Source organism: Perca flavescens, chromosome 16, assembly GCF_004354835.1.
Source record: "Perca flavescens isolate YP-PL-M2 chromosome 16, PFLA_1.0, whole genome shotgun sequence".
NCBI classification, from domain to species: Eukaryota; Metazoa; Chordata; class Actinopteri; order Perciformes; family Percidae; genus Perca; species Perca flavescens.
Genome location: NC_041346.1, coordinates 21,237,495 through 21,253,090, shown reverse-complemented (window position 1 = coordinate 21,253,090; position 15,596 = coordinate 21,237,495). Strand labels below are relative to the sequence as shown.

The following is a 15,596-nucleotide window of genomic DNA, read 5'->3' as shown; positions in this document are numbered from 1 at the left end:
GGTAGTCAATCTTCGAGTCTTCATAACATAGGGCTGAACTATAATTCTTTTATACATAACCAGTGGAGTAATCATACACATGTAGCTAAGCTTCTAAGTCTAATATGGTCTGTTTGATTATAGTGGTGGAGGAGGTGGAACTCCAGTCTCAGTTAAACTACATCCAAAGATTTACAATGCTGACACTGCCACTCTAGAGTAAACAAGTGAAATAACAGATCATTGTAGCAGGAAGACAGGGAATCTGACACATAATAAAACACACAAAAGAACTAAATCTAAATCTGAACTCACTCTAAAGTAGAATTCCTCGTTCCATTTGGGATTGAGGGTCTGAAACACAAAGTATAGACGTGGTTAGATTGATAATTAATTGTGTATTAAAGCACAGTAAACACGGTCATTAGTTCACACAGGAAACAGAAGAGATGTATGAAACCTATCGAATTTAGAGCTATAGTGAGAAATTAGGCTCAATCTTGTGCATCAATGATCCTCTTACGTTGTTAGAGGAGGTTTGTGGCTAATAACATGTCCCAGTGATTGGCATTAGTCCCTAAATTAACAGCAATGTGGACTTTCATCCATTTTCTGGATGAATCAGCTCAGTGTGTGGACACACAGACTCTCTCCTTCTGCCTCACACATTTGATATTTTATTGGACTGAGAACTATGTGACACATCTCATTAAAATTCCTTCAGTGATTGAAATGACTTAAACACTAGGATGTCAATGAAGCCTTAATTTCACAAGTCGCTCTGATTAATAAACACTTTACATTTTACGGCAGCGATAAAATAGCGTCGCAGTTAAAACAACTGCTGAGACAAATGAACCCGCTGCCCTAAAAAAAAAAAAAAATATTCTTCTTGATGAAAATAATGAAAATTTCTAGACATATATGCCAAATGTCAATATATGTGTTATAGGATCATGTTTGCTTCTAGTTACTGATGTTAGTCTCAGACTGACTCTTCATTTGTTATCATTGTTCATGCCATCCTGCCACAAGCCATACTCAACTCAACGACAAGGATGCCATCAAAGGTGTCCCACTTAAAGACACATAGAGCCTATGAAAGAGGGCGAGCAGTGATGCTTCATTTTCTGCTCCACATAGCAGTGCATTGTCAGCTATTTATATCCAGCAAGGCAACCATGGCCACTGGCAGCATATGTCTGCCTGCATGGAGGCCTGAGCCGCCCGACTCCAGCAGAGGTTTGGCTGGAAGCTACATGTAGCTAACCTTAACTAGCAAGAAAGGAGACATTTACAATAGATACAAGAAGCTGAGTCAGGCTACTTTACAGTGTTAGAAGCAAACCGCTTCATCGAGGTTTCACCCAATTATTATATAAAATGTTTTGCAGAATAACATGCATTAAATGTTTTGCATTACATATGAACAACATGTAACGCAGAGCTCTACAGACTTCATTTTAAACCATGTAGCCCAGAACATTCCAAAACGTTAGCAACAAACATTTGGTTTAAAATAACAGCCCTTTATCATTTAAATACCCTCTGAATGGAGCTTAGACTAATAGCAAGTAATAGCTCCCCCTGCTGTGAAAAAAAAAATAGGCCACTGGGAGAAAAGAGCTTGCCCAATGTCCCTCTTCTGAGCAGAAAAGGAAGCACTGCCTTCTGGTGCCTTCCTGTGGTTTCCATCTCATAAGAAGATATGATTGCCTTGACTCGAAGGAAAAGTGGTGATAGTGTTGGGGATGGGATTAGAAGGACAGGGTGATCTCAAATCTGTGACTCAAAAAGGGAAGTGAACAAAAGCCACATTTGAGTGGCTGTGCGGTTTATCCGTGGTACAGGTGTGTGGGAGGAGATTACTGCGGCAGGAGTGGCCAATCTGGTACGGTGCAAACACATAGGCGTTCATTAGGTCCAAAGCTACGACCCAAAGGTCTGTGCAGAATCCAGGAAGTAGCAGCAGTATGTTCCAGACGCATGTATCAAAGTCACTTCTTCTTACCTTATGACTTACCTTTTTAATGGTTTTTGTTTGGACTAAGGCAAGTTCTTTGTTTTCATCCGCAACATAGAGGGAAAGTTTGACGTAAGGATCGCTGCAGAAACAAAAGAAGAATAAAAACAAAATTAGTGGCGAAAAAGGGAACTTGATCCTTTCACAGTTCTCACTTTGTAACAGCTTGAGCAAATTCACAGGTACAAATCTGCTCCCCACAGTCATATGAGTATTTCCTAGATAATATTTCAAAAATGTACAGATAGCACTGCTGACATATAAGATACATACCGGTACAGTTCAGTACCAAAAACAATATTTTTCCCAATATCTTTCTAAAATCTTTTTTTTCCCCACTTAAGAAAGCAAGCCAAAATACCATGAACGAAATGGTGGGTTAAATTGGGCAATATCCATAGACAGTTAAATAAATGGACCCATAGATCCCGTTGCTCTGGACGGACAGTATATTAGAAGCACTTTTCCGGTGAGCACTGAGCATTACTGCGCAGCCTCCAACTGAGCTTGAAGACGTAGATGTGACGTGAGCAACCTGTCTGACAGTTGGAAGTCTTCTGGTAGCTGTGCCAAGAGAAATCTCAATCATTCCCAATCTTGCACAGACGGAAAGCGTAGGTATATATGTATAATTAATATATATATATGTATAATTAATATATATATATATATTATATATATATAATTAATATATATATATATATATATATATATATATATATATATATATATATATATATATATATATATATATATATATCATTATATTTATCTCCATTATATGGAGATAACATAGGCACAGGCTAATTATTGCTAACTAAAATGCTAGTTAACATTAGTAATTAAACTTAAACAGCTAATGTAAGTCGAAACTGCCTGCCAGCTTCTCATGTACTATACGGTAATTCCTCTACTATGCGAAAGTAAGTCGAGTGGTTATGACACAATCGTTAGCCTATTTTTACAAAAATGTCTGCTACGGAGCCACAACATGAGATACAAGGTAATGGAGCCTTTTATACATTGCCATTAGAAATAAACAATGGACAAATAAAGTCTTTAAACGCTTCAGATGTAAAGTTAAAATGAATGGCAGTCAATGGGATGCTAACGGCAGGTGAGAGCTAGGTAGCATCAAAATGGCGTCATAGGAGCTACGCGTTGTGGAAAGAGGCTTACCCCTTGGCAATATCGGACTTAAAAAGTACAAATCTGACCAAACATCAAGTGGGAACTTTAAGTACTTGGGAGTTTTTAATACTCTGTACTAAGACACACTTTTAGGTCTTTAAAAAGGGAAATAACATACAATCTGTACAGCCTAGTGTGCTTAGTTTGTCCCATTTCCAATCTAACATCATTAACTGTGGACACAGGTGCCAGAGCCCATATTGCTAGGCTACCTACACTCTGACACACAGCTTGTTTCCAGACCTGAAACCTGAGTCTGCCACCAATAACCCAGCAGATAAAAACTGCTTGCATTTGGGTATTGTGAGATAAGGCACTAATGTCTTATTGACAAAGCAGAGTGCTAAAAATAGAAACTGCAAACGATTTTGAGGTGAGCAGTGCAAATAGTAAGCAGAGTATGTGACTGTGCTATTTAAAAATAGCCAATTGGCTTATCTGAAGATGCTGACAGGGTAGAAAATCTCCAGTGAGTTCTGGATAGAGAGGCAGAGCTGCACTATTCACCAGGCACACCAATTACTCTACTGATCTCAGTCCCAACAGGCAACACGAGGTACAGTGTCAGGTTGTAGCCTTTCCAAAAACCTCCCTGAGAAGGAGAACTTCTCACAAGGCTGTGTGTGTGGTGACAGTGGACATTTTTGAATCAGTAACTTCACTACTAACTGCACATTCCTGTTTAAAACTTTTTACATTAAAATCAAACCTGGACAACAAAAATCACTTTTACAAATGTGAATTGCTACTTGTTGTGATTACATTTCTTACACACTTATATGTATTCCTGTTGTCTGTATTCTGTCCATAATAATGCAATTTATTCTTGTGTAGATTATCTTGTGTATATTACATAAAGCACGTAGTATGTGGAGAGGTGGCACTGTCAACACAAAGAACGTGGTGGCTGAAGGTTTTTCACACATGATTCTGTATTGTACTTGCCTTTTACCTTTCATAGTAGGCAACAGAAAAAAGCTCTGAATGGATACGGAAAGGAAGATGAATGCTGAGGGCAGATTGGACTTCAGTGGAGATAAGTGGACGGGAAACTCCAAGGTAAGTCGTGCTTTATAACCAGTAATTTGGCTCACTCCAAATTCAGAAACCAATACAATACCTGACCTTAAAGTAGGGCTGCAACTATTGATTATTTTAATAATCGACTAATCTGTCAATTACATTTTGAAGTGTAGATTATTAATAGTTTGGTCTTCATCAGAACATCTGTGTCAACATCAGAAAACAGTAAAAAAAAAAAAGCCCATCCCAATATCATAAAGCCCAAGGTAACGTCATTAAATGTATTGTTTTGTCTGACTAACAGTCCAAAACCTTACTTAAAGCGCCCATATTATGCTAATTTCCAGGTTCATAACTGTATTTTAAGGTTGTACCAGAATAGGTTTACATGGTTTAATTTTCAAAAAACACCATATTTTTGTCGTACTGCACAGCTCTCTCTCACTGCTGCAGATCCTCTTTTCACCTGGTTTCTGTTTTAGCTACAGAGTGAGACCTCTTTTCATCTTCTTCTTCTGTACTATCTTTGATTGCACTCGCACATGCTCAGTAGCTCAGATGTAGAGCATGTCAGCCTGCTAACTCTAGAGACAGTAAAAGAAAGCCTGTTTCTCCAACTTTGGTCAGTTACAAGGCAGGATTAGCTGGGAGACTTCTAAATGAGGGCGCACATGTAAGTAGTTCTTTTGTAGATTATGGTGAACTTGTGTGTGTTGTAACAGTGCTTTACTATTGAGAACGACGTAGCATGCTAGCGTTAGCATTAGCGTTAGCATTAGCATGCTACCGCTAACGTTACGAGCTAACGGTTGTGGTTAGCCAGCTCATTTTGGACTGTGACGTCATAGTCCGAGCCGATTTTGAACAGCTCACTAGGAGACTGAAGGCAGGACACATTCAGAAAAAAAAAAAAAAAAAACACTTTTTTTTCATAATATGGGCACTTTAAATGATTATTTGGTGATCCAGAGTTGCTGATCAATTTTCTCACCAAATCAATTAATTGACTTATCCATCATCTAATTCAGGTGCCAAAATTTGCTGTGTGTCCTGAAATAACTTCTATCAATGTGTACACCATCTGTTGCATTATGTGCGCAGTTATTCCAGTTATTTAGTTATTTGAGGACACACATCCACTGTATAGTGTGGAAACACTAAATGTATATACATAAGGTAACAGATGACGCGTTTCTCCAATGTGGAAGTCAAAAAGCAAGCTGCAGGCGACATGAAGAATAGAGATGTAACACCTAACTCCACAACATCACAATGTCTGACGTGGCACAGAGCTTTCAATCTTCCCAGGTGACACCAAAGAATCTTAAATTGTTGTTTTTCCCATGCTCTGGGTAAGAAGTTAGTGTTACGTGTTGCATTTCCTGTGCAATAAATTACATTTTGATTGCGGTCTCTAGACTTAACATACGGTAGCATTACATAACATACCCAATTTGATTTTGAAAATCACATTTCAAACCAAACTATGAATGTGTTTTAAAATCGGATTTGCCATAATCTGTTTCCAGGGGATTTTTTTGCCATCCAGACTTGATATAAGCAGCAATCTTATTCCAGTATGGATATATCCAAAATTAGATTTGGCCTTCCAGTTGAAGCGCAGCCTTACATTGATCTGAGGAAGTTGCTGAGAGGGAGCCAAAAGGAAAAGGGAAGGAAAGGATGGGACATATAAAAAAACTAAACGAGCTGCAAATGTACCCAAAGCAAAACCGTTGTTGCTTGATTATTAATTAACGTCTCCAGGAACCCCACAGCCTCTAATTGTGCGTTTGTGTGGGTCTGTGATGTGCTGTGACTAAACTAAAACAATGGGCCTACTGTATCTCGACTGCACTGAGACTCCTTCTTGTCTCCTTCCCTCTATCAACAAAAATCCTGCTGAGGGAGACAGGTTACTTCGTGTCAAGACTGGGAGATAAAAGCTAGCATGGGTCGCTGGATTCAAATGCTAGCTCGGTCCACTTGTTGTTTGATTGCATGCGAGTTCCTCAAGTTTCTATCAACACCTCACTTGAACAAAACCAAAACCCAGGGGTGTTTCACTTAGTCCGAAATAACAGAGCAGAACACAACAGATCAAAGTAGCTGTACAGTATTACAGAATATAGGCTATCAGCAACAGGAACAGGTTTGGAGCAAAGAGAAGAAAAGAACAAGCCAGCACTGTTTGAGCATCTTATGGAGGTGACAGACTGCCAAGTCAGCACGGTCTCCTGTGGTAGCTAGCCACACACCCAGACCTCATTCAGTGTTTCTTCATTACAGTTCAGATTTCTCCTGAGCCAGGCTGAGCTGTCCTGCCAGCACGGCATCAGGATGCAAACACATGCGCTCTGGCATGTCAGTAGCACTGACACAGGGCCAAACATGCCAGGCTGGTCCTCAGACAGCGTCCGCTCTCTCATAGCTCAGATACAATGCATTACTGGAAACAACAGTACGGACAGTGTTGAAATTTAAATGGGGCTTGCACTAGTCATACTGTGATTCCAGCCGGATACCAAATAATTAAAAAGTGCAGTTTAAAGTTGTTTTTTTTGTTACACTGTATCTGGGATAACATAATTCATTCTGATGGTATGAGTAAAATTTAGCTCCAAATGGGTTGCGTCTCATCTAAACTATACTTAACCGGATTTTCCACTGGCCACGTCTGTGCTGCGTACCGGCTGCACCGCAGGTTTTTTTTCGTCCTTTTTTGTCGTGTGCCATACCACACCGGGAGCGTCACAGAAGCGGAGTGTCTTGCCTGCCCGACTCGCAGATTTTATTGTCTCTACAAGTACTACTAAGTTCATTAGTAGTTTATTAAGCTAGTAGTATCTACCTAAAAAGGATCGGTGGTGTCTATTATGTTTTTCCACCTCCAAGATTAATCTCTCGCAGTCCGTGGTGTTGTAGAGGAAACATATACGATATTGGGGGTGTATTTTCGTAAATTGACTGGATGCTCTCCTGTTTCACTTCCTGCCCGGCTGTCCGAAAGCCTGCGACTCGCATGAAAATAGACCTGGGGCGTATCTTTAGCGGAGCGGAGAGCCGCTTCAAGCACGCTTCTGGGACGCACCGTGACGCACCGTGACGCGGGTGGTGGAATATAAAACATTGACTTGAATGGCCATGATTGCTCACAGGGGAACGCTGCGCCTCCGGAACGCAGCGCAGACGCGCCCGGTGGAAAATAGGTTAGACGTTACTAACTTACTGATGAGCATGCAGTTAAAGAATGATAACAGATGATCTTCAGTTAGACAGCTTGGGATGGCATTACTGCCGGACTGCTACATGTACTGTATTTGCGTTACATTTTAATGTAAAGACTTATTCAGGTATTTGAGTGAACCGTTGTAGGCCAAAGAGCTGATTCTTCAACAGGAATATCCGTTCAACTGTCTGGGAATTTGCTTTCAAGGGAGTGTGTTGTCTCCACCTGCAGACTCCTGAATTATATTTGGATCCCATTTACACTTCCTGTACACCTGAATTGATTTATAGGCTATCGTATGACATCAATACCAGTGTGGGAATTTGGCAAGGAATGCCCATGAGAAGCCCAACAGTACGTCAGTGAACCGTTTTAAATGGGTCTTTGAAAAGAATGGCAGCCTACGACTTCCTGAAGGTAAAACGAATCTGCAGCAGAATGGATGGTTGGTCATTCTGGGTTCAGTCATTTAAAGTGCTCATATTCTGCTTTTTGCCTTTTTCCCTTTCCTTTATGGCGTTATATATCTTTTCTGTGCACGTTATAGGTTTACAAAGTGAAAAAGCCCAAAGTCCACCCCAAAGGGACTTAACATCTCCAACAGAAAACACTGTTCACAAACTGCTCCAAACTGCTCTGTTGTAGTCCAACCTTTACTTCCGTGACGAACACGTGTCACTTTGTAACACATTATAATGCTCGGCAAGCTGCTAGCGTGGCACGCCCTCATACTCTGCTTCTGACTGGCTAGTAGTCCTTACCTAGCTACCTATCAAAGATGGTACAGAAGTGAGATGCCTCATTCTGTAGCTAAAACAGAGAGCTCAACACACAGGGTGAAAAGAGGAGCTGCAGCAATGTACAGTACAACAAAAATATGGTGTTTTTTCAAAATTAAACCACATAAACCTATTCTGGTACAGCCTCTAAATACAATGAGGAACCTGAAAATGAGCATAATATGAGCACTTTAATATAAACCCATTAAAAATAAACAGGTATTATACTTAAAGTTAGGCCCCTGAGTAAGAGCACATAAATAGCACATATATGACATTATTACTTATTTAGCAGTGCTTGATGGTCACTCTGAGCACTATTAATTGATCACAGTGTTCTAGCACCGCAAGTACGGAAAGAGGTACAGTAGGTATTACAAATTCAGAGAGCAGAAGTCCCAATGCTTAAGCTATGCAAAAACATAAATAAACACAGACTTCAAATAAAAAGACTCCACAGAGGGATATTATGTAATGCTGAATAAACGTTGTGATAACAGTGGGTTACACTTCATCACAGAATCACAGGAGAGAGAGGCGGTCTGACAGCATAATAAAAAGGCTGTACTGTTTCAAAGCCCGAAAGACATTTAAGTTTAACATCTGTTCATGTGAGAAAGTATGTGGTAGGTATAATTATTAGTCAACCACTTTTATCTGGAAAAAAAGTAACAGAGGTGGTTATAACTAGAATGGGAGAGGCAGGTGGGTAATCATTGATTAACACTTGTAGTTCAAGGTCTTTATAAGGAAAAGAAGTGTAGTCAAAGTGCATACCACTGGGCTGTCCAATGTTGAAAGGACAGACCAAAGGAGTCCATCTAAATCAAAAGGGCAGCTGTAGCTATAGCAATAAGAATTTACACAGGTCCTCCACTTGGTCTTATGTTTGGCTTTTCTCATATAATTAGCGTGTGTTACAAAACAGTGCCAAAAATGGCAATACATATTTAGAGAGACAAACATCAGCCAACATATTGAAGTATAAGACTAGCTTGGGCAAAAGACGTGCAATGTCAGAGGCAGTGCACCTGACCAGTGTAAGAAACCTCTGACCAAACAGCATCTTCGTAAAAAGAAAGTCCTGTGATGCTCACCTGGCTCCAATGATGTCTTTCTTCGCCAGATCAATTCCGGCAACGACCTTAACCCGCAGCACTCGCGTTTCATGCTGTAGAAGAAACGGAGGACAACATTAAATCAAATTCATGGAGAAAAAAAAAAAAAAAAAAAAAAAAAAAAGATCTCATAACCTCACAATCAAGCCACTTCAAACATTTTCAAGTTTTATCTGAAAAGATTTCAGTCCTGAATGACAAACATTTAAAAAATGTATTTGAATTCTTGCAGAGAAAAACATGATGTTCTTTTAGTTAACGTATGTGCGTATGCATCTAATTCCCACAGCACCTCCTGTAGAAAAAACTATACGTTGAGTTAAACCACCACACACCATGTCTGGTTTACAGCTTCACACACTCTATTCCCTACTGGACTGCAACTTGAAATGGGGTCTAAAGTAAAATCACTGACACACAGCTTCTTGATGGTAGTTCTGAGTAGAGGTAATGATATTAACATAAAGCCTTTCAACCAATTTTGGCACAATTTTCTACATGACAAGTGCTAGAGAAGGGAGCAAAGGAGGGAATGGGGACCGGAGCTCAGACCAACCCCGCTGTTACCTTAGGCCATGGCCTTGTTCAGAGGGTGTAACATTTCTGAATGTTTGCCTCAGTCACAGGAAGTGCAGTGTCTCATGGAATGTAGGGCCACATTTGTCTTAAAAACCATTACTTGTGGAGATAACAAGGAATGTTAACCAAAAACTACCCAACCCTTTCTGAAGTCCCCTATGTTGCAGTCAGTGTGTGGATTGAAAGGGATATGAAAGTGAAAAGACCTCATCAAGAAAGCAGCGCAAACACAAACCCTGGCTGAGTTAGATTGTCCATTACCCGTGAAATAAAGTTAATCATTACCTGGTCTGATCTTAATAACATTTTTTAAATGTCAGTAAAACTAATGTAATGGGTTTTAGAATATCTATTCAGATATGTGGGGGTTTAATGTTCAGTGTATCTACCAAGACATTTGTCCACTAAATTGGCATTAAAAAGGCCACGTAAAAATCTCGCCTGCATCCAGGTGACAGACAGTTTAGCCTACTGATGACAAACACAACAATCAGAGGCACGCCCCTATTTTCCTCTGAGAATTATTTTTAATCATAAAAAAAAATTAAATCTCCAGTCTTACTAGTTGACTAGACTATTACAAATGAATATTAAATTATGTCTGACAGGTAGTGGGTGATACGGCGTGACTGGTGGAAAATAGGGGTTAGACGTTCTTGTGCTTGCCATTTACCAGCAGAAGTTACTGATAGAGATGTTCCGATACCGATACCAGTATCGGTATCGGCTCCGATACTGCCTAAAACGCTGGTATCGGTATCGGGAAGTACTGGAGTTTATGCACCGATCCGATACCACGTAATAAAGCCCTAAAGAAAATCTACGTTAAAGTAGTTTATTTATGTTCTTTTTCCGTTATAACCGACTGTCAAACTGGAGAATAAAAGAAAGTTGTACGACATTCATTGTTTGTGTTTGTTCATGTTTTACAGCCTTGGATGGCATTACTGCCGGACTGCTACATGTACTGTATTTGCGTTAGGCCTACATTTTAATGTAAAGGCTTATTCAGGTATTTGAGTGAATCTTATAGGCCAAAGAGCTGATTCTTCAACAGGAATATCAGTTCGGCAGCAGCTTGGTTAGCAAAATGTTTTTACTCAGTAGTGTCATCATGTTTGACTCGTGACTACCGTGCTACCATGTAAAACAACGTTTGCATAATAACTTTTAGGTCTGCACAATTAATCGCAATTTAATCGAAATCGCAATATGGACTAGTCCAATATCCCAATCGCAGGGGTGGCGCAATATTTGTTAAAGGCAAAATATGTGTCTAACCATTCTGAATTAAGTATTGTGGTGCTGCAGAGATGTCTCAGCCTACAAATCGTTTCCTACAGACTAAAGAAAAATTCTTTGTTTGGTAAAGATCCTCGCAAAAATCACATTACATCATTTTTATTTTGTTTTAATATTTTTTAATGAAAATGAGAATAATGATACAAAAATGATCATCCCCTCCAATATAGTGAATCATATCGCAATATTAGTCAAAATGATTTCAATCGGATATTTTCCTCCACACATCAGAGATTTTTAACAGGGGGCCACCAAATTATGAATTTTTTTGAACGTTTTTCATTATAGAAAAATACTTCGCACATATAAAACGTGAGACAGGTGCGTCAGAGGGCTATAAGTCAAAAGTTGCAAAGAAACTCCTGCACACTGTCTAACTTGCGAAAAATGGATGTAATAGAAGGCAACGTTTCGGTACCACCATCATCAGGCAAAATTAATGAAGGGAGTATCTTTGCAACTTTTTAAAGTTTTTTTTCAAAAATGAAGATGTCAACATGAATCAGCCAATTTGTGAAAAAAACATATTGATGATAGGCTTACTGGCCTAAAGGTAAGGACATCACTAAGGTAACTATTCTGGATTTATGTTCTTGACGGTAGCAGTAACGTTACTTTGCCTTACTGCTTATTCCCTTTACTAAAACGTGTATTCTATGCAGCAAAAAAACAAGGCAAATTCATTGCAAGTGAAAACTTACTTTGGTAATAATAATATTAATATTAATGAATAATATATATATATATAGGATTGTGACTCTGAAATATCGACCTCACATGACTCCGCTTTCAACTCGTTTAGCGGTGAGCTCATCATCAAACAGCTTGGATTACTGACAAAAAGCGGTGTTTAAGTCAGACAGAGTTGTTAAGGTTGACATGCCACCTAGCCCTCCACCCAAAAAATGTCTCATTTTCAAAATAGCACTTTGGAGCTACAAGTCGTTCATACATGAATTCAAATAGAGGATATATAGCGGGGCTGTTAAGCCTGCTCGGTCGAACTGGACGGTTTAATTGCAATAGCCTACTCAGAAGGCAAAATTGTGCATCTGTTACTGAAATTAAGGTGAGTAAACCAGTGGACACGCAGACAAGAGGGCAGGAAATTGACAGCTGCCCGAACATCACTATGGAATGTTACCGTCGGTGAGGGCTTGTTAGCTAGCGTTGCTGTTAAGGACTGAATCCCTAATGAGAGACACCTATTCATGACTGATGTCTGCATAACAAAGCTTTGGTGAAATTTAATCTTACCTCATCTTCTGAAAGTCCATATATCGGCTCGAAATTCCCAGCCATATAGCCTGCGGATCACTCTAAACACACAAAAAAAGCCGCTTGGCAAAGCTAGCTAGCCTTGGACAATAAAGTCCCACTTTCCTCTCTGTGCCGTGCGGTGGTGGTCAAATCCACGGTGAGACCTTGGCACGGCACGGGGCTTCGGTTCGCAGGCGGATATCGTAACCCTCGCCAGAGTGGTCCGTCCAAGACACAACCTGGAAATAAAAAAAACAGTGTCCAAAATGTGTCCAAAAACTAAAACAGATCGCTTTTGTCAACTCCAAGCTTATCCCCCGAAACGTTTTGACACTTGACTTCCTCCTAACAGCTCACCCAATCGTGTGCCGATTCAACGTGATTGCTGTCAACATCAACCAATCAAGTGCGACGTGAATTGCTAAAAGTTCCTCATCGGCCAATAAAATATGCAGAGGGCGTGGTGCTGGTGTGTGTGTTTTTTCGGGGTGTGTGAGGCTGTGTCTCGCAAAGCAACTAAGTTTAACATTGTTAGGAATTTTTAGGTATCTATATAATATATAATATCACCATTTCCAGCTAACTAGTCTCATGAAGGTGGTTACTCGCTCTGGTCAGTGGTCATTACCATTCAGTCTTGAGCGCGTTCATGTCAGGGGCGGGGCTTGTGGAAAAACACAGCCAATCTGATCCGCATCACGAATTTAGGTCGATGAAGAGGCAAAAGTTACAGGAGTCACAGTGGGAAATTACATGAACTCTAGTTTTATTTAGACTAGCATTCATAATTTTAAATAAAAACAAGCGATAAGTAAGTGAAAATAATGATATTAACAATAGACTAAAATAGCAAGGTTATAGTTATGTGAAAATACATAAACATATAGATTAATAGCATAGAGAAGTAGCTCACTGGATAACTATGTAATAAATCAATAAAAACATGATAACTGTGAATGATCAAACATATCGTTACACAGTAATGTGTTATTGTTGTTGTTGCCAGGGTAGGCTACTTATTTGACTGATTGGTTGATTGATTGACTGGTAAGGATGCCCCCTGGGCGCCTCCCTAGGGAGGTGTTCCAGGCACGTCCAGCTGGGAGGAGGCCTCGGGGAAGACCCAGGACTAGGTGGAGGGATTATATCTCCAACCTGGCCTGGGAACGCCTCGGGATCCCCCAGTCGGAGCTGGTTAATGTTGCTCGGGAAAGGGAAGTTTGGGGTCCCCTGCTGGAGCTGCTCCCCCCGCGACCCGACACCGGATAAGCGGACGAAGATGGATGGATGGATGGATGGATGGATGGATGATTGATTTATTGATTGATTGACTGATTGATGGACTAGGGTAGGGTTCGATTACCACATGTGCCAATATGTGAATTCTTTATTAATGTGTGCAATGTGTTTCTTATGACATGATAACATTACGTACTTTTTATGTAAGTCTTATTTGCAAAATGTAGTCTACAAATAATGATTTCAGCCAATAAACCGACCATATGTAAGTTTTTAATTGCAACTATTGTTACCTGTGTCCTCATTGGTGTCGGTATAGTGTTAGTATAGTGTGTGCCATGGCTGACATCAATAGGCTACTATTCAGTTGCCTAAATATACAATGTTAGCAACTGGACAATATTGCTATCACACTTTCAAAGTACACTATCATTTGACAAGATGTCTTTGCATTTTGACTGTCTTGGTATAAGCAATGATAAAGGAACCTTTTGTTTTGATGACAATGATGTATTCATTGATGGATTTATTTACATTTGAAACATGAGTTGAGTGATCACCTTTTGTAGTTCACATAGGGTGATGTGCTGAAAGTACCACGTGGTGTAGGCTACTTAGAGTTTTGACATTTGTAAGTTTATGTCAGTAAATGTGCCAAATCGATTAAGAACTGTATTACAACTCATTGGTCCAGAATGCGAAGAATTCCTATTCACAGTGGGTTCATTCATTTACAAACTCTTTTGTTTATATCTAGCTTTAGCCATGTTTAGGGTATTATGTGACTTTTTGTCGATCATTATATTCATTCGCACAGCTCGCTAACATATCGCGAGACATGTGAATGTAATGTTGTTTGTTTGTTTCTTTAATCACTTTTATGAGCAACGCTGGTCCTATGCTGCCGCCTAGACGCTAATGAAATTCTAGACTACATAAACAACAGATTGCTTTGTCGGACCAGTTCACAAAGGCGCCGCTAGATGTCACTACATAGCCGTGATCTCTTGATCGGTTGTACCGGTTTGGCCCTGAAACCTGATAGCAGATGATCCAGTGATTAAGAGAGCAAATGTCAAAGACACAAAGCGCAGTTACACACTGTGACATGTTGTATTGAGGAAGAGGTGAGGTGGACCTCAGTCCTTCGTCTCTGACTACAGCTCGTGCTTCTCTTCTTTCAAGACCTTCTTTTGCACCAGCGCCAGCATCAAAAAGCAAGCAGAGGCATGCAAGCTGTCACACCAAAACAACACCTAACACACATCACACATCATCATCATCATCATCATCATCACGAACTCGTTTATTATGAGAGACATGAAGTAAAAAGGACAGCGCGTCCTGGTTCAAATGTTCACATTCACCATGGCTATGTCACAGGACTTTTAAATCAACATGAAGAGCAGATGGTCATATTACGTAACATTATTGCTTCTAAGTAGAGCTAAAAAGGGGAGGGCCGGCGATTTCCCAAGCCACCCTTAATACAATCAGACACTTCGTCCAAATGTTTTGCTCGGAATTTTTCTACTCACAAATAGCTGCGTTTAGGCATTAACCAAGGCGTATCAATAAGCCAGCCAAAAAATGAAGTCAATGATGAGTGATTAAAAAAACCGTCTCTAACATATTTTATGTAAAGAAAAAAAAAAAAAAAAAAACTTCATATATATATATATATATATATATATATATATATATATATATATATATATATATATATATATATATATATATATATATATATATCGTTCGTTTTTCTTTACATAAAATGTGTTAGAGACGGTTTTTTTATTCACTCATCATTGACTTCATAGACATCATACACAAATCGCTGACATTTTTCAGACAGGAAGGTTTTTTTTTTCACA

General features: G+C 39.6%; 1 protein-coding gene across 3 annotated transcripts in view; it reads right to left on the bottom strand.

Annotated features, from left to right (window-relative positions):
- The window catches only part of nedd4l (NEDD4 like E3 ubiquitin protein ligase), a 48,849-nt gene extending 35,997 nt beyond the window's left edge, over window positions 1-12,852 (bottom strand). For 2 of the 3 annotated variants that reach the window (XM_028600854.1, XM_028600855.1), the window contains exons 1-4: window positions 12,481-12,852; window positions 9,322-9,395; window positions 2,003-2,084; window positions 295-333 (exon numbers count right to left, since the gene is read on the bottom strand). In XM_028600854.1, the coding sequence (XP_028456655.1) occupies window positions 295-333; window positions 2,003-2,084; window positions 9,322-9,395; window positions 12,481-12,525 (240 nt within the window). In that variant the 5' untranslated portion in view covers window positions 12,526-12,852. The remainder of the gene's footprint in view (window positions 1-294; window positions 334-2,002; window positions 2,085-9,321; window positions 9,396-12,480) is intronic. The other variant, XM_028600856.1, reaches the window with a different exon arrangement.
- Window positions 12,853-15,596: the final 2,744 nt, after the last annotated feature.